Source organism: Aquila chrysaetos, chromosome 1 (assembly GCF_900496995.4).
Source record: "Aquila chrysaetos chrysaetos chromosome 1, bAquChr1.4, whole genome shotgun sequence".
NCBI lineage: Eukaryota > Metazoa > Chordata > Aves > Accipitriformes > Accipitridae > Aquila > Aquila chrysaetos.
The window spans coordinates 46,953,803-46,972,673 of NC_044004.1; the positions used below are offsets into that span (position 1 = coordinate 46,953,803).

Genomic DNA, 18,871 nt, shown 5'->3' on the forward strand with positions numbered 1-18,871 from the left:
CCTCCACTCCTGCTATGAAAAGGTTACGTTCACAAGAGGGCTTTGTAAACTTCGGAGGACATGGCATTCTCTCTCAAACTTTAGAGCCAAATAAGTTTAGGGTACTCTCTCCAGGGGTGCGGAAAGCATTGCAAATCCCCTCCTCATCCTTGTTCTGAACACGTACTCCCAGCATACAAGAGAACACTCTCAAGCAGGGCTAGAGGCAAGAGCTACCCAGGGACCCCATACCCTTCTTCCAAGGGAAATTGCTTCAGAAGGAGTCAGTTTCAACTAACCCAAAAGTGCATATTCAGCAGCATGATTTTACTTAAAAAAAAAATAAAAAAATTAGAAGTTACTTAGTTCTAGGTACATCCTCCCAAATTCATAATACATGAAATCAAAGATACCAGATGTGGCTCTCTAGCACTGTCGAAAGCTGGAGCAGCCCAGTTTTTTTGATCAGCTAACATAATATTGCTGAGCCCTCTGTAAATGTTTAATATAAACTGTTCTAAGAGCAAGACAGGTTTTGATTCTTTTAAAAGAGAGATTGTAATTGAAAAGTTAGTCTGCAATAATCAGGAAGGGAATGAAAAATAACTAAGTATGTTAAATATTTATGAAAATTTACTGATTTACCCAACTGGCAAGGATATAAGAAAGAACACATACATAAGAAGCCATGCTTGATCACCCAAAAGTTGCTATAGCATGAACAGCAAAAGTCCATCGCCTCTGTCTAGATGAATGCCAGGAAATCCTGACTTAGATCGAATGAAGTGATAACATGGACGGATATAACGTCAGCCCCGGCATTTTTCACTAGTTATAGCCAAAAATATGTTTTGCTCCTCTTGTTGTTATGATAATTTGTCTACTCCATCCAAAACGCTTTCCTTAACCCTCTGTTGTAGACAGCATAGAAGGTAGCTTTCCAGTAACTAGCACTGCATCCAGAAGGCTTACATACATTTATTTTCAAGTTTCACTGGAAAGGGAAGGAGGAGCCACGTCTTAGGACCCCATACAGAAGATCAGGGTAATTAAATCACTCATACCATAATACCTTCTCAATGAAAAACACTACACACAAAACCAAACAAACCACACTCCTGTAGCTGACTGGCATGGGCAAACCTAACCTTGCTGCAAGACACTATGCAAGAGAGTTACGTTCTGTTTACCACCAATTGCGTAGGACTTTGAATGTATAAATAGTCATTAAGTTATGAAATAGCCTCCTCCTTAAAGCAGGCCAACCGCTCTAACTACTCACAGAGGATCCTAAACATTTTCTCAAAAATACTGGTATTATATTAGACTTAAAAGTTTATACAGCCAGGTTTATACATAATTACAGTTGACCACACCCAGTAACATGCTAAGATTTGGCTGCCAAGTAGCAGTCTGTCAGTCATGAAGTATCTGAACAAAAAAAATTTAAAAAAAAAAAATTACAAAAAAAGAGCCAGTTGCAACTGCGTCATGCAATAGGAAAATGTTTTACATGTTGAAGATTCAGTGATAGAAACAAACTAAAATTTCAGTTAGCAAGCTTATGTAGCAATTATCTAAATAGACAAATTAGAAACCTTTCTCCTCATGAGAGGGTAAGAACTGGTCAAGCTCCTTCAGTGTTCCCCAGTAAAACACTGTATAAGAAAGTCCTTTCCAACACACCTGACTTTCTCCTGAGATGAAGTCTACCAGAGCAGACACACTAGGAGTCTTCTTAACAATTACAGATTCAGGACAACTTCATTAAAAACCAAACAAAAATCTCACTTTCTTTTCTAGTCGAAACAGGGCCCAAGGATACAACTCTAATGAAGTCTATACTCTAGCCAACTTTCAGTGCTTCAGTAATGCATACGAAAAGCCACTGCTTCTATCAGATTTCCAGTTCACACGCCAACACCACATTTCAAAACAAATATACAATTATTTCTTTAACCAGTAAGCAAAGTTTAATTCAGAGGTTCGAGTCATCTTTGACATTCTACCCAGGTGCTTTTTACTTAAAAACAAAGAAATCGGGCAGATGTAGTATCAGTGTGTACACAAGTTCATTGAGTTGACCGATTGTTGCGAAAAACCCATGCCCGCTACAAAATACAATGTTCTATTCTCATTTTCCTCTCCACTGCATGCCTACCCCCGGACAGGCATTTTACAGTTACCAAGTGCCACCATAAGGTGACAAACAGAAAAAACTAGTTTTCAAATACACATGATTTTCCTAGTTCCATTTAAAAGCATTCCCAAACATATTCCTGTCTGTAAGACTACATACAGGAACTTCTGAACACAAGAAGTTTAGTACCTGAATTGTTTCTGAACTAAACTGTACTCTGATCTAGTCCACAGTGGATCACTGACTTACATCCTCAAGTCTCCCAAATACTGAAGTCATCAGGTGTTACTCACCCACTCTAGAACTTGGAATCATATGTGAAATTGTTTTAGCACTTAGTTAGCTGTATATCTACAGCCAGATGTCATAAATATCTTTATAATCAGAGAGGGTTCATTTTCCCAACTCTTTAACTTGATGTGATTTAGAAACTCTTAACAGTTGGTAAGGCAGAGGTTGGCACTCCTGAAGCTGTTTCAGCTGGCTACCATGTGAGAGCAGCCTTCCTCCAGGCTAAAAGCCAAGATCAAGTAAGAGCTCAGATGCATGTCACTACAGTTGTCTGCCAAGTGAACTGAAGTGGTTACCAGTTTCCAGCTCTTTATTCCAGCCTTCTCAACACAGCTGAGGACTAGAACATATGAGCCCTCCATAACCATTTCTTCATGAAGTCTGACAGCTTAACACAAACTACTGCAAGAGATGGTTGTATCACTGACCTTTACACAGACATGACCGAGGAGAGCTCCAACACTCTCTATTCTGTCAACGCTACCGTGGAAGTGACAAATGTCCAGCCAATAATCAATTTCAGCACAGCATGGGAGAATGCAAAAGTATCTTGTACCACTGCAGCCATTTCAGTTGTCGGATAATATCCACATTCAGAGTTCAGTGCTAAGACTCTGCATAGAAATCCAGAACACCAAGTTCATTCAAGCTACTGTTTTCTTTCATAAAAGTCAGTAAACTTAGTGACAATAAAAGCTAAAAGTTATTATTGTAAGAAGCTTCCTGACTTCATTATAAAATATAAAGTACTAAAGTGTTCAGAGTTCTAATTTGAAAGCACTGATACCAAATTCAGCCTGTTAGCACCTCTATTAGAAAAGTAAATAAATATTGTCAGATTGTTTACTTAATACAGCTGATTTCATTAGCACTTGTGAAACTCCACTAAGCACCTTGCAGGAGAAAAGTTGAAGTGTATTGCATTGAGGTGAGAACATGCTGCAGAGAAAGCTCCATACTGATTCAGTAATTACATCACATGCAGCTCAAGTTTCACTTCAGCAGTCTATGGAAGGAAAATCATGAGTCAGTTTTAACAGCAACAAGCGTGATGTAAAGCCCTCATGCCCATTTATCAGTACAATTCTAAGAATCTCATCAATATCCAGAAAGCATGCTGACTAACAAAACAGGTATTTTAGCTGTTGGTCATGTAAAAGCACCTGTACTTGCCCTAATTGTTGTGGGGAAGGCACAGGCACTATTACTGAGACTCCTAAACTTGTTCCCTCCGTGTCTCAGAAGAATGCTTTGCCTTGCGGTCTGTGCGTGAGCTTGTCTTGTGACCTCAATCTTGCATATAAAAACATGACATTGCTATGGTATTCAAGTGAAAAACTCGTACAAATAGGGCAAATGGAGTGAGGCAAGAAAGGCAGCAAGCACTGTTAAGGTGAGGAGAAAGCAGAGCAGAGAAGAACCTGAGACTGAAGATTAAGAAGCAGAGGCAGAGCATGCACAGAGGAGATGATTCATGACAGGCAAAGGTGAACAACCAGGTCCATGCCTGTTAGTCAGATCAGTAGTTATCTCACACTATCGCAGGAAGTGCATGCAAAGGTGCAGACACATATATTTGCTGTCTTCACACAAGAAGTACCCAATTCAAAGTCCTACTTTTCTCGCTCATTCTCTCTAGCAAGCCTGTTAACTACCATCCTACAGAATTGCATTCCTCATATTTTTGCCTAACAAGTGTACCCATGGAAACCTTCATAAAACAAATACTGATAATTAGGATAGCATAAGAACATTCTTCTTACAACACTTTGTCTAAGCAGCATGCAAGATGGAAGTGTGCTCTTAATCAAGGGTGTACTTAGTAGAAACAACTGTTGACAAACATAAACCACAACATACGGCTCTAAAACTGAGTTTCTCCTCAGAAGCCATCCTTGAACATCACTAAGGTGCAAAGTACATTACAGATAAAAGCACATGGTTGTTAGTGTCAGAAGGATTACCTAAAGGAACAGGTATGTCACCAAGGTTTACAGCGCACATAGTCAGTATTAAACCAAAGAATTCTCTTTGCAAAAGTCCTCAGCAGCTTCAATATTACTGAAATGCCAGAAGAAGAAATAAATTGCTTTTATGAAAACAACTACTCCATTTTCTGGACACTCTGACCCCAGCTGTTTTGTCACATCTACTCTCTCTGGGCTTTCGGTTTGCTGTTACTCACCGTTCAGACCAAAGCTACAGCTAAAGGCCCATACCATGCACTGGAACACCTACATCCCACAATGTCAAAGTGGGATGGATGACATGATGACTAATGATTACAACATTTTTGTCAAACCTCTTCCATCTTCCTTTCCTCTTAAGTTTTAATAAAGCTATACTGCTACTTCAAGTTTACATGAAGCCAGCCTGTACTAGCAATAAAGCTCTGCATCAGCTTCTAAAAAGTTTCTCTACAAATTCAGCTTTTATGAATGAACATCCACATTTTTCAGCCCCAAGCAGCTCTATTTTCTCACTCACATCAATCCATTTACATCAACAGATAAGCATTCCCCTACAGCATTAGCATCATTGCTTCAGATTGTAGTGTATTCTGCTTTAAGTTGTGCTACTGACAAGGGAAGGTAGCTCCAAGGCTTTCTGTTGCTACTATTCAGCAAATCACTTTCTACTGAGCACTGTATGCGGCAGAGTACTCACCTACCCAGTTTTGGAGATGTAAACAGCAAAAGTACCCTAAGAATAAGCAATCAAGCACCTACTATCCAACTGCACCTACTATCCAACTACACATCAATTTAAAGAGTCCTGTGTGTAGGAAATACACTACTAGCTGGTTATGCCACATGGATAAGTTACTTCTAAATCAGAAATAAAATAACCCACTGGCAAAACCAATTTGATCAGTCAGGGAAGAATGCATCCTTTCATGGAATTGAATTAAATAACCAAGGTACATCATCCATCCCTCTCAGAACATCAGTAGCTCATGCATTTCCACAGATTTTTTAGCCACCCGTAGCAAAAAAGAAAAAAGAAATGGGTGTCTTCTTGAAACTTTAAAAAAGAATGAGAGTTAATCTCAGAGCAAAGCTAGAGGAAACCAAGCAGCTGTTCAGCGACAGAAGTGTGTAGGGGAAGAGAAATCCAAACAACTTAAGAAGAACGGCTCTGGTTCCTGCAAAGCTCAAAAGCCAGAGGACTTGGGGTTTGTTTGTTTTCCTTCAAAACAGCCCCAGGCTGGAAGTGTGGTTTCCACGTCAAAAGACCATATTTTCAATCACTTCCTCTCTAAGCTGTTTTCTTCAGTGAGACCGTAATAAATCTCCTTCTGTAGAACTTACTCTTTAGCTCTTATTACTGAGGAAAGGCTAATGCCAGAGCAGAGGTATAATACTGCACCTTAAGGCTCACCTTCAGCTGTCAGTGAAGAGGTATGTGGCTTAGACTTGCTGTTTAACCTTCCCTACCCCCATGTTCAGACCTGGCCCTGGGCTGCATCGCCCTTCCTAGAGCATATAAAATGGTGATTTTCTTTCAAATGCTTTTTGAAGGGTTTACAGCCAGATGTTTAATGATATTTCCATGTATGAAGATGCACGTGGGTGCTCAGTAGCATTATTGCTGTATGGATATCTACAAAGCTGCAAGAAGCTCAAGAGAAACCCAATTGGGCTACAAGAATTTACTGCGGGAGTGTGTCATTTTAACAAAGATATAACAAACTGACACGCAAGCAGACTCAAAGCTCACTACCACTTTCTCTCCTTTTTTCAGAAGGTGGAACGTTGCCAGGCTGGTAATAAATGCTGTGAAATAATGCTTAGCAAGTAGGATCTCACCAAGCATTTCGGTGCTATAACCAAAGGAATTACTGGTATCAGCTGCCAAACAAATGATCTCATATACCAAAGCTAACAAACTGTTACCAGATAGATATCCTGCAGTTACATCATGACATCCGCTCCATTATAGACACCAGAAGGAGCAGCTGATACTTAAAGCTGAAGAAACAGACCTTTTGCAAGTTTCAGGCACAGCTGAAATAACACCACTTTTTTTTTTTTTTTATAGAATCCACATAAAGTGAAATTATTCCCTGTTTTACAACATTCCTTCACTAAACATACCCATATCAAAGTAATTTCATCAGAGGTTGCAATGCAGAAATTACACATTCAGCAGTGAAAGCACAGTCTTCCAAAAACTCCAAGGCATTTCTTTTCGTTCTTACATCCCTGGATATAGGGACTTTAATTAAAGAAAAAAAGAAGTTAAAAAAAAAAATTGAAGACTGAAATTAGTGTGAAACCTTAGCCCTCAGTTTAAGGATAATGTCAGTATTTCATGTTGAAAAGTACAGAAAAGCACTGATGTGAAATCTCATTCTAAAATCAGGTAAACACAATTACAGAGGAATTGCTATAAATTTAAGTACAGTCAAACTATCTGCAACCCATATCTATTTCCTTAAAGCTGTCCCCCAATACCTTACTCAAATATATGCTTAGCACTTGAGACATTCTAGTCTTGAGATACTACACAATTATAAAATACTCTACTCAATCCCTAAAATTTAAAATTCACAGGGAGTAGGATGCTTTGTTTTTGCAGTAATAGCTACCATCCTGCTGAGCACATGACCCTGGTAGCACTCCAAAAACCTGTACAAACTACTCTAAATCAATCTTGTGAGGGAAATCACATTTGATAAGGAAATACAAAATAGTAGGGGAATTTAGCCACATAAATACACATTTCTTACACACAAAGTAATTAGGATTTCCTCAGCGCATTAGAGGCTAAAAAGAAATATATTGAACTATAGTCACTCAAATGTCTCTGTTGAAAGATATGTGTGTGGGGGGGAATATACACATATATTTTTATGTATGCATTATACACATATATACACAAACATATATAGATATTTTTAGTTAAGGGAAGCAAAAAGCGGTAGTAACAGTAACCAGAAGCTGAGGATCTGTGTACAAAACTGCTTAGAACAAATACAATATCATGTCACTAATACCGATCTGTTCTCCAGCTGGTTTATAATTTCTCTTTTTAAAAAAAGAATTAAGATATTCTACAATTCTAACTACTACCCTTCTACCACTTCATAGTTCCATTATTTTGAAGGGAGGTGCAGGCCAGTAGAAAGTCCTACTATCCTAGTAGCTCTATATTAACATCTACACTTCATGTTTACTTTCTCCTTACCCAGCAAGTAAGGTTGCATTTACATGAACATGTAGTGCAGCCCAACATCACTAGATCCATAGAGTGAATTAATTGGTGCTAAGGACCTGACACCCACACCATACGTGTTCTGGGGTTTTGCTTTTGACCAGCTGTAGTCTGGTCCCAGGGACTGAACGCCCATTAGTGGTTGGAGCACACTTTCTAATTTCATTCATTCCAACAGGAATCCCGTTTATGCACTGAAGCCACTTGGCTATGAGAGCCAAAGTGCAGTAAGTGGAGACAATTGAGAGGTTTTCTTTAAAAGAGCGCTCCTGATCCAAATTAAGATGTTAATGCTCATGCACCCAAAAAAATATTTCCTGTGGCTCCACATTCAGCTATAGGCACCATGTCTCTCTTTCTCTTTGAGACTGTGCCAGCTTATCCTGGTAAGCAGCATGGACCTTGTAGCTTGCTGTCTTCTTCAGAGCCAAAGAGAGGAAGCAGCACTGACATTTGGTCAAGATTTAGCTCCCGTTAAAGGAGAGGGGGCAACAGAACAAGCACACACAGTACTTGTAACAGGCAAACATCAAGCCTGGTCAATGGCCCTCTGCAGCAGAGCTTCTCCTGGTGTCCCGGGAAGACTAGAAAACACAAAGCTTCCTAACAACGTACTTGAAAAAAGTTGTCAAACTAAGTTAATTTGAGGAGGTATTATCTACTAAAGAGATTTTTGGTGATTCTGCTATTGTTCTAGGTAAGGAGGGTGCGTGAATACACTTAGGCTTTTAAGACTTTCATAACAATTCAAAGTCCAAGGATACAGATTGTTGTTGGTCTTACAGGGCCACTTAAGAGAGCGATACACAGCAAGACATACTGAATGTGGAGGGACCTCACTAACCAAAACATGAGCAGGGAATATAACTAATTAAAAGCCTTAAAAATATAGGCTTGCCATTAGAACAGAAAATGATCCTGCCACTTTGCCTCTAACAGTGACCAGCAGCATATGCTTAATACAAGGAGCTACCAAAGAATTAAGTCTTCCCTTTTACTTAGGTCCAGTCACACCTCTCCATTCAAACAGATTACTGTTCAACAGAAAGTCTGTTAAAAGCATTGTAGTAGAGCTTCTAAGACCCAGTAAGTATGCTCCTGCAGGTCATCAACAGATCACTAGAAAGAAAGAAAAAGCATTGCAGCACATTTAGAAGTCATAAGGAAGAAGCTTAATGCAATATTAACAGGTGAAAAAAACCCGACATGCAAAATGCTTCAAATAAATTTATTAAACTTAAGTTTGCCAAAAATTAATCAGATGACAAGGGAATGGGGAAAACGGGATAAAAAGAGTGGTGGGTACCTACAATAGTATTTTAATGAAAACAGGTTTTGTTTGAAGTGTCACATCACATAAATGTTATTGCAACAGAAAACTGAGTGTGGAATATCTTACCTCAGGAACAGGAAGAAGGAGAAAACAAATACAATCCCTAACCTCACAAAATACTCCAGATGGAGCAGTCTTACCAATTTTAATGGGGACACACTGTGCAAGGAAATCTGCCTTCATGGAGATCCTTGACAAATCCAATAACCTTACAACTAGAACTAACACCATTGGTCTCTGATACAGACTACCTGGTAAGATTTTAAGCACAAGGCAAGTAACAGAGTTAGTCGGGAACTGTCACGCAGTTTACATGTGGAAAATATATTTGTTTTCTTTCAAATTAAAGGAGGTATTTAATTCACAAGGTGAATAAGTGCTACAAAAAGTAACTAGCAATTATGGCATATAGACTTTACAGCCTCCTGAAATTCACCAGCCCCATTCTCTGATATGAATGCAGCACCAGTACTGTGTCCTACCACTTTCAAAGGAATAGCCTTATAACCCAAATATCCTAATGCCATTTTGATGTTACTCCATTTTTCACCACAATCTTGCAACTTCGGCCACGCATATGGCTGTGGCCCACACAGACCACCTTCGAAATCATAACAGCTCCCTGATTGTGCCACTATGGCACTTTGTGGATCAAGGTATTATCCGCCCCTCTCCCTTACCATTCCTTAATAGTTTCAGCAGTGAAAGCCCAGATTCCATTTCAATCCTGTATACTATCTGATCACAAGACTAATCAACTCATGCCGAACAGAAAAAAAAAGACACAGAGCTTACCCAACACGCATGTGATAGTCACCGTGCTTACCAGCGCCGGTTTGGTCTTGTGAGCAGAACAGATGCTGAAAGTAACAAAGCTCCAAACCACCAGCCTGAGCAAAATGCTGTCCCCGAGGGCTTAGAAAACAGTAATAATCCAATATTATATAAAGATTACATATTCAAGCCCTGAAGTAGCAATAGGTACTAAATCTCACCTTCAAGGATTTGCGGTATGACAAGCAGAGAGAGGAGCGAAAGGTACCTAATGCTCAGTGGGTCACCAGACTACGCACGTGTATTTAGGTCACAACAATTAAGCCGTTTTTTGATTTTCCTGTGCTGGCGAGACCCGCACGCGAGTTATCACAGCAATCGCACACGAATGCCAGGGAAGAGAAGGCCTGGTGCCTCTCCCCCGGTGTAGCCGAGGGGCCGGGCGATGAGCGCCCCAGGGCTCCCCAGCCTCCCACCTCCAGCTCGGATATAAAATGGCTGAGAGACCCGACGAGAGGGAAAGGCGGGAGAAGAGCCACCCACCCCGCCGCGGCGGTCTCTCCCGCCGCCCCCCCGCCCAGGGGTGCCCCCTCCTCGCGGGCCGCTCCTCCCGACCCCTGCGGAAACTCGGCGGAGCGGGAAGCCCAAGGGGGGCTGCGGCACACCTGCGCCGCGGCCCCTCAGCAGGCGGCCGGGGGCAGCGGCGTTCTCCCTCCCCGCCGGCCCCTCCGCCACCTCCGGCGAGCCCGGACCCGCCCTGCCCCCGCCGCTCACCTGAAGGCGGGCCCCTCGCCCGGAGCCCGGCCGTGAGGGGCCGCCGCGCTGCCACCCCTTTTGTTGAAGAGCTTCTGGAGCAGGGTGGGGGCCATGCTGCCGCCCTGCCCCTGCCGCCGCCGCCGCCGCCCCCTCGCCCCCGGCGGCGGCCCCACCGCGCCTCTCGCAGCGGCTCAGCGGGCGGCGAGCGGCGGCGGCCGCGGCAGCATCCCCGCCGCCGCGGAGCCGCCCAGCATTGCGCGGAGGCGAAGCGAGGGGAGCGCCGGCCCGCTCAGACGCGCCGCTCCCGGCGGCCGCCCGTCACCTGAGCGAGGGGCCGAGCCCGCCCGGCGGCGCTGACAGTCGCCTGCCCGCCTGCCTGCCTGCCGCCCGCCGGACGGGCACGGCACGGCACGGCACGGCACGACGCACCGCCGCCAGCCGCGCGACAGGGACGGGGACGCGAACGCGCCGCGCCCCTCCGGCGCTCCCCATTGGCTGCGCGGCGCCCCCTGCCCCGCCCCCAGCACGTGGTAAGGCGCCGGAGGCAGGCTTAAAGGGACACGGGCCCTGCCCCGCGCGGGGCGGGGGCGGTTGGGGACGTTGGCGGGGGGCGGGGCAGAGAGGGGCGTGTGCCGAGGCAGGCCGGTGGGCCTGGACGTGCGTGCCCGGACACGCGTGCACGGCTGCATGTGCACATACGTTATACGTATTTTATATACCCATAGTAATAAGCATGCGCATATACATACAGGTATTTGTAACGTCTGTATATTTTACAGTGCACTTTTCTGTCTCTCTCTAGCTATATGCGTGCATACACGTACGCGTACAGACGCACACACGCATCCCCTGTGCACACACACGCGTAAGTCACCTATCTGTGATTTACAGCAACGTTTTCGCGCGCTGAAGCAAGCGCGAGCAAAGCCACCGCCTGTGGCAGGCGGGCCCGCTCCCCCGTTTGGGCCGACAGCGAAGCACCGGGGCCGCAGCCGCGCCGGCCTCTCCTCCTCCCTCACGCTCGACGAGGCCACGGCCCGACAAAATTCCATGGTTTTTTTTGGGAAGCTCACGTCCCTTGTTTTGCTCCACACGCAAATTCCAGTCACCAGTCCGGCAAAGTTTTAATCCGATTTTTTCTTCCTAGTCCTGGTCTCTGCAACGGAGAGACCCCTGGCATAAAATTGCAGAACTACTGCAGTTCCCTTCGAGAATCTGAACTTTGACTTCAGCCTTTGACCAGGCAAGCGAGAACATCTTTGCAGGAAGGTAGCTCTGCTGGGATGGTGCCTGTTTTCACTCATTTCTCTTGAATTGATCTATTTAATTCACAAAATAATTAGATAATGCTACGCTATTTGGGGGTCATTTGGAGTTTTATGTTTGTTTGTTTAATTTGGGGGAAAGGGTTGGTTGTGTGCTTTTCCCCAGCAGCAGGATAACACCACCATGCACCCACCAAGAGAACACAACTTCAAATGCTCCGTTTTAACCAGCTAGGTAGCTACATAGTCTAGTGCAGGGGGAAAAAAAAAAAAAAAGGCAGAATCACGATAGCTTCCTGCTCTTTTCAGGAAACCTGGAGAGGAGACATGGAGAATGGCGATCGCTACAATAGTTGTAATGCACCATTACAAAAGCTGACTGCAAACTCAACATCCAGTAGTGGCAGAAGAGGTGGAGGACATGCTGGTTGCTTTAGAGCCAGCCTTTCAGTGGCTGGAGAAGCTGATTTCTCTGTAAAATAAAAATCAAGAGATGACCATCTACTGGCCTGATAATCTGATCAGCTGCTCCCTCTGTAACACTAGACAATCTTGTAACACTCGGCTGACCCTGTCTGGAGGTCCGTTCTCAAAAGGGATCACCATTTTGCAGGCTCTCAACCACTTCATCTGCAAGACTGAATACCCAATGTAAATCTTTCAGCTTGGATGTTCTTACTGCTTTTGATTCTTTACTTCCACCACCATCACCAAATGCCCCCAGTCATTAAGTTCAACCCACTGAGCCAAAGCTGAAGGACAGAGAAGTGAGGGTACAGTGATGTTAGCCCTCTGAAAGGGAAATGAATAGCAGGGTGTGGCTGGACAAAATGAAAGACATGGTGGTTGGCATAGTAATCAATGCGAATGAGAACCTAGGCATCCAGCTCCAGAAATAAGCACTGGACTGTATTTCTCAAAGAACAGTCTTGAGAAACTTAAAGTTGCAAACGACGTGGCTGCTGCTCTACGGTACATCTGCGTTAGCAAGTAGTGCTGACCAGTGGGGGCAGAACCAGTTGTCTCACAGAGGCTGATGTCCACATCACGAACATTTTACAGGGTTTTATTTTGGACTAGCTGTAATTTGGTCCTGTCAGCAGCAGAATGAGTGTCAGTGGTTGGAGCACACTGAATGTGTTTCTGAAAAACATCTGGTTTAGTTTCATCTGAAAATGATCCACTTTGTATGCCCAAATGCCACTACTGAATGTGAAGCAAAGTCAGTGAGGAAAACCGGGATATGGACTTCAAAAATGCACTTCTGATCTGAGCAAAAATGGCAGTGTAAATGCACCCTACAGGTCGGCTGATGCTCAGTGCAAAATTAGTTCTCAGTATTTTCTGTTAATGGTGTGACAGTCACTGTGGTCTGAAATTGATAACAAAACATCAAGACGCTAGTGTTTTGAAGGTTATTTCTGAAAAAATAATGGGGAAAACACAGCAGAATGAGCAAAGGACTACAAAATAGCTTTCACAGTCAGTACGCACTGTCCCACCCCAAACAGAGTTTGGCTATAAAGAACACCTGGCAGAGCAAACATAGTGATTTTTCACTAACCTATGAGTGCAAAATATGAGCAGATGTAATGGAAAAAGCCATACCATCTGTCAAGCAAAGACCATTTACAGCAAGATAGTGTGTCTACAGCCCTCACTCTTCTAGGAAATATAGGAAATAAAAATGGGGCTTATGACAATCAAAACCTTATTTGTAATATTCTAAGGGTCACGCTCTTTATGTGCAGAGAAAGACAATGTAATTGATCAAACTTTGGTCAGAAAAGGAGCCAGATTCTTAATGTAGAAATACATGGGACTTTGTTAGAAAGTTATCAATACATAAAAAGGATCATTCAAATCCTTCAATAGCTGAATGCTTGGGTAAGTATTTCTGCGTTTCAAAGAGCATAAATCTCTCTGAAGAGTCTCTCCTGAGAATGTAGTAACTAGGTTTTACAGCCAGGACAGCCTGGGTTAAGAGCCAAGTCTCCGAAGTCACACTGCTTCCCTGTCACTCAGACCTGGATGAAACTTTGGAGTTCCATTACAGCTGCTTCCCTTCCACCCTGCTCAGACCTGAACACAAAAGTCCAAAATGCTCCTAAACCTTTGTTGTCAGAACTAGGCTTTGCAGGAACCACAAACAGAAGCCAGAGGCCAGAACAGGTAAACTCTGAAGATTTAACAAAAAGTTTGTTAATTCAAGATGCTTGTTAATGACTTACTGCTTAGTGTGGTGACGCATGCTGTTTAAGTTAGATGAACACAGGTAAGTCTTGCTACACTTTGCAATGCATCAGCCACACTTTAGATTCTGCAAAATAAATAAAATCCGATTTTTAATGCCACTTCAACCATGCCGAGTAAAATGTGATATCAAGAAATGTCTAGAATTATTCTCTCTCCATATTGTTATTATTTAGCACAATAAGTCTAAATTACTCTCCACAGAGAATTTTAAAACCTATTATAAAATGTATTCCACTTTGCAAGCAGGGATAGAAAGTGACAGGAAGAGAGAGCTTGGATTTGCAGCCCCCTGCAAACCAGCTTACTCATCCTTCATTGAACGGAGCATTACATAACTTGCGCTGTTGCTGCAGCAACTTTTCCCAGCCCCTGAACAGTGCCACAAAGGTGCTGCCTTAATACAGATAAGCAGTTTCACTCTTTTTACATAGAAGATACCATCAGTTGAAAACAAAAGACAGTGTAAAGGGAAATACTAATTTAAGATAATTGTTTCAAGATTACTGGGAAGTATTGATGTATGTAATGAAACATTTAATTTTCAACAGTCTTTGGTGTTAAAAATAGAGAGAAAGGCCAGATAAGGGATGTCTTCTTTTAATCATCACAGTATAAATATCGAGCAATACGGTGAGAATTGGATTGTGTGAAGGTAATAAGTATTTACAATCCTCTAAAGTCGCTACACTTACTTGTGTATCCTGTTAAATTTCCTAAAGCAAAGGTACGTGACTTTTTCCTCCACAAGAGCCTGAAGATTTACATACCTGTGAATGTTCAAACACTTGTTTAGAACCTGGTTTGGTTCCTTTCTACAACAGAGTTGTTAGCATTGGTAGATTGTATTTCTAAGCCTCCTGCCCAGGACTCCATCCAAAGGCGAGCTGGAAATCCTCATGTCCCAGATTTTCAATGGCGAAACCTGTTGGGGGACTTGCTATTTGCTGGTTGCACTCTGGTCTTTAAATCCACGCTGATGTAGTTCACCTTGGACTCCATCCTATGCACATTAGATGCAGATCAAAAAGGCTTTCTACATAATAAAGAGTACAGTCATCATAATTGATATTTTTAGCATCTTTTGGTGATAACGATGATAAACAGCATTATATACTTACATGAAATTGCAGTAATATACAGAACATACATTTCTATCAAAAGTGAGGGCACGAATTTAGCAACAAAACTGACATCCCACATCAGCACTGTGGCAACAGCGGCCAGGACCTAGCTAACACTTTGGGCCTCTCCTTCTCACAAGCCATGGCTTGTACTGTTACCAGAAGTCATAGGCACTCTCAGCCATGCCTCCCTGTGTCCTGAGGTCCTAAATGCTACTCTGGTTATTTGCCTCTAAAACATGTTCTAAGCAGAGCTAAAATATATAGCTAAAAAGTCTGCTTATTTTTGCTTGGTTCTTAGCTAAACCATTTCTTTAGGGATCGGCGTATCTGAAAGTTAGTGATGAGTAAATGCATGACTTTTCTTTCAATTTCTGTCATATTATGTCAGCTCTGTGTAGACAATTTTCTTTTTAAAACATCCTGAGACAAGAACATATGGTTCTTTCATTGTTTAACATTGCATTTTAATTCAGCTTACAGGAATCGGCTCAGAGTCAGTAAGTGCTCAGTAGGGGTTTAATCTGAGACCTCTTTATTTAGCTTTACGCAGAAAAAGACTTGGTGCAGATGGGGAACAATAAGCCTGATGATGAGAAAACAGATTTATTTCTCTCCCTCCTGTCTCATGTCTCTCTCATGAAGGTGACATGCTTGACGTGCCAGGTCACATGGGAATAGCACATGATGCACCCTGTGTGTCACACGGCACAGGAAAGGCTGAGTGGCTGCTCTATTTCACAGCAAGCAGTGAAAGCATCCTTACCAAGTCTGTTGCCAAAAAACTGCATATTGGAAGCTTCTTGATAGCTGTTCTGAAAAGCTGGTGAGAGTATGTGTTTCAGTTGCTTGTCAGGTGGATCCCATGAGTACTCTACTGGACCATATTCTGAAGCTACAATTCAGTCCATTGAAAACCCCACAAACATATGATTACTCCCATACAAACCAAAATGGCTTTTAATGTCCTTAGACAAGGCAGTTCTGCACTGAGCCAAAGCACTCACCTTCTGGTGGAATAATGTGTTTAAGCGTCCATTTTCTTCACAGTGTCAAATACAGATTTAGAGGTGAAAAAAAAGAGCAAGAAAATTAAACAAAAAGCAAAAAATCCTAGTCTGAATGTGTACATATTTGCCCATCTTACACAATCAGCAACAATTATAAATAATCTTTATTTTACAGTTTATTCTTTTGTGGATGGTATTTGACAGGCTAGAATGATTATGAAATAAATTTTCTTATTGTGTCTTCCATCAGAGTACAAGACTTAGAATGATATATGCATTTCTATGTATTTATGAGTGATAGCTTCTTTAGTCAGGGAGGCAAGAAGAGGTGAAAATGAAGATTTTATAACTGGCTGGACATACAAGATCCACATCTCTTTCTTTGAGGTCAGTTAGGCTGGAGTGTCATACTCCAGCAAGTATGATGTATTTGGTGGAGGAGAGACCTGTACTTGAAGCCAATGGCTTCAAGTTTTTAGCACCCCCAACACATGTTTATCTAATGATAATTTTACTGGGTAGCCAAAGCTGTATGTGCAGAAAAATAAATACCTGAATTAAAACATTTAACAGACAATTCAGTTATAGTGCCTATTTTCAATGTACTGCTTTACAAGTATTTACTATGTAAACTATTGGAAGTGTCTAGGTGATAGTTTTGGGGATAGGAATATTTTTAAATTACATGATCACAAAGCATTAGAGGATCACAAAGGCAATTTTACTGCTTGAAAACAGATTTTAGAGGACTTTATAAAGTAAGCCTGACTTTGAAAGAGATTATCTATCAATTTAGTGTATAACTTATTAATTCGAACATAAAATCACTCAGTAAATTCTTGACAGAAGTCACGCTATACATGTTTTTTACAATCTGTCAATGACTATAAATTAATATGTATAGTAATTATGCTACTGCAGTGCTTGGGAGATATTAATTCAGCTCACATATTTTCCAGAATCTCCTACTGACACTGAGAAAGTTTCTTAATTTCTCTCTTGTTCAGCTCACATCTTCAAATTAGCACAGGGATCGCCTCTTTCTTTGTACCTCTAAAGCACCTTGCGCATAGGGACTTCCGAGCAACTACTGTAATATGAATTACTAATCTAGAATCTAGACTATTCCAGCTTGGCTGGGAAAAAAAACTGCAGGGACTGCGTAAGTCTGCTCCTGGAAGAATGAATCACTGCTTCTTCCTGAGAGGAAGCTGCCAACAGCTCTTGCGGGGGACACACACCAACAAAACACACTTTGCTCTGATGCCTGCTAAAGAAATCTCTTTTAGACTGTACTCACTTGGCTAGCAACTGCCTCACTGAGATCACTTCTCCTACAGTACTGCACCTCACCTATGCTAAGTGTAATAATAAAAATATCTCAGCCAGTGACCATGGCCAGATGCCTGGTGACTTACAGATGACTCAAAGCTTTGGTGGCCTTTGACATTGTGGAGCATGTGAAATCCCTGACACAGCTGCATGACCTGGCTCAGAAAGAGAAATGCCTTAGCGTGGTTCCACTGATTCCTCACTAAGTGTTCCCAGATGGTAGCAGATGGCTTTTCCTTCTGTTAAGGGCTCCCAGATGCAATTTGCAACAGCACTCGGTGCTGATCACCTTTTCTATCCAACATCTGTACAGAGGCTGTGGGAATGATCACAATGCAGTATACGGATTGCAGTGTTATTAATATCAATGCTACTTTATCTTTTCATTCAATCTGGGAATTACAACTGCCCTCTGACACATCTAATATTGAGAACATACTGAGAGGAAGATGAAAACCAGCCTGATGAAGCTCAAGTCCAAACATATAAAGATGACATGAATTAGAGGAGAAAGCCTTTGGAGGATGCAATTAATCAAAGAATGAATGGAGAGGTTTCTGGGATAGATTAGAGAAGTCTAAGGAATAGAGAGGCTCATTTTAATCAGCAACATTCCCCGAAGGACAGTAAGTTTGCAGGAGTCAGAGCCCAGCACTCTTCTGCCCCTTCTGCTTTTGCCTCAACACATACCTTGCCTTCAGGATGCCAGCGAGCACAGAACCTGCCCATGTTGACCCTTCATCTGCCTGGCAATTCTGCACCTCGAGCAGCCCCAACAAAGTCTGTTGATGGTATTCACATCCCTTGGTCAACACAAGTGGCTGAAAGAGATTGCTTGCCACGGAGCAATTATCGTGACAGTCATACTTTGGGAAGAGACACATTTTGTTTTCAGACCTTAAGAAGACTGGAATTATTCAGCGTTTCTAAACATTTACGTGGCGATAGTCACTTTCGACAATTTGCCCATTTTTCCATGGGTCACAGCTTCTCACAAAGCCTGCATTCCTCTCATAAAACATAAACCTAGGCAAAACCAAAACCCCCTCTCCTTACCCGCCTTTTCCAGGCGTTCTGTGTGTGTACACACCCTCAAGAAAGAAACATTTTTTTCTTTGCAGGCTATCTCCAAGTCATTTACGGCTGCTCGGAGGCAGGACGCAGAGGCAGACCCTTCCTGCCGCCATTTGCGGGACCCTGGCTCCGCCGTGCGGCACCCCGCGCCCCGCCACCCCGGGCGGCCTGCCCGCGATTCCGGCCGCCTGCGGCCTCGGGGAGCGCTGCCCGGCCGCGCCGGGGGCTCCGAGAGACGCCCGCGACACCCCCCCACCCCCCGCGCTGCCGGCCGAGGCGCCCAGCCCGGCCCCGCTCGCTCAGCCCCGCCTGGCAGCGACGGC

At 42.9% G+C, this 18,871-nt stretch overlaps 1 protein-coding gene and 1 long non-coding RNA gene across 5 annotated transcripts in view; both read right to left on the reverse strand.

Moving 5' to 3' along the window:
- Positions 1 to 10,927, reverse strand: part of FNIP2 (folliculin interacting protein 2) — a 52,214-nt gene extending 41,287 nt beyond the window's left edge. Inside the window, exon 1 of one of the 3 annotated variants that reach the window (XM_030010774.2) lies at positions 10,509 to 10,927. In XM_030010774.2, coding sequence (XP_029866634.1) covers positions 10,509 to 10,603 — 95 coding nt within the window. In that variant the 5' untranslated portion in view covers positions 10,604 to 10,927. Of the gene's footprint in view, positions 1 to 9,755; positions 9,782 to 10,508 lie in introns of those variants that run through there. The other 2 variants (XM_030010786.2, XM_030010777.1) reach the window with 2 other exon arrangements.
- Positions 10,928 to 11,242: 315 nt separating this feature from the next.
- Positions 11,243 to 18,848, reverse strand: LOC115347642. Of its 2 annotated transcripts, XR_003925554.1 has the most exons (3): positions 14,779 to 18,848; positions 13,987 to 14,075; positions 11,243 to 12,227 (listed from the first exon to the last, which is right to left on the reverse strand). It is a non-coding gene; the product is annotated as an uncharacterized LOC115347642 (long non-coding RNA). The 2 variants fall into 2 exon arrangements; XR_005933718.1 differs by having other exon boundaries at positions 13,987 to 18,848.
- Between the last annotated feature and the right edge of the window lie 23 nt (positions 18,849 to 18,871).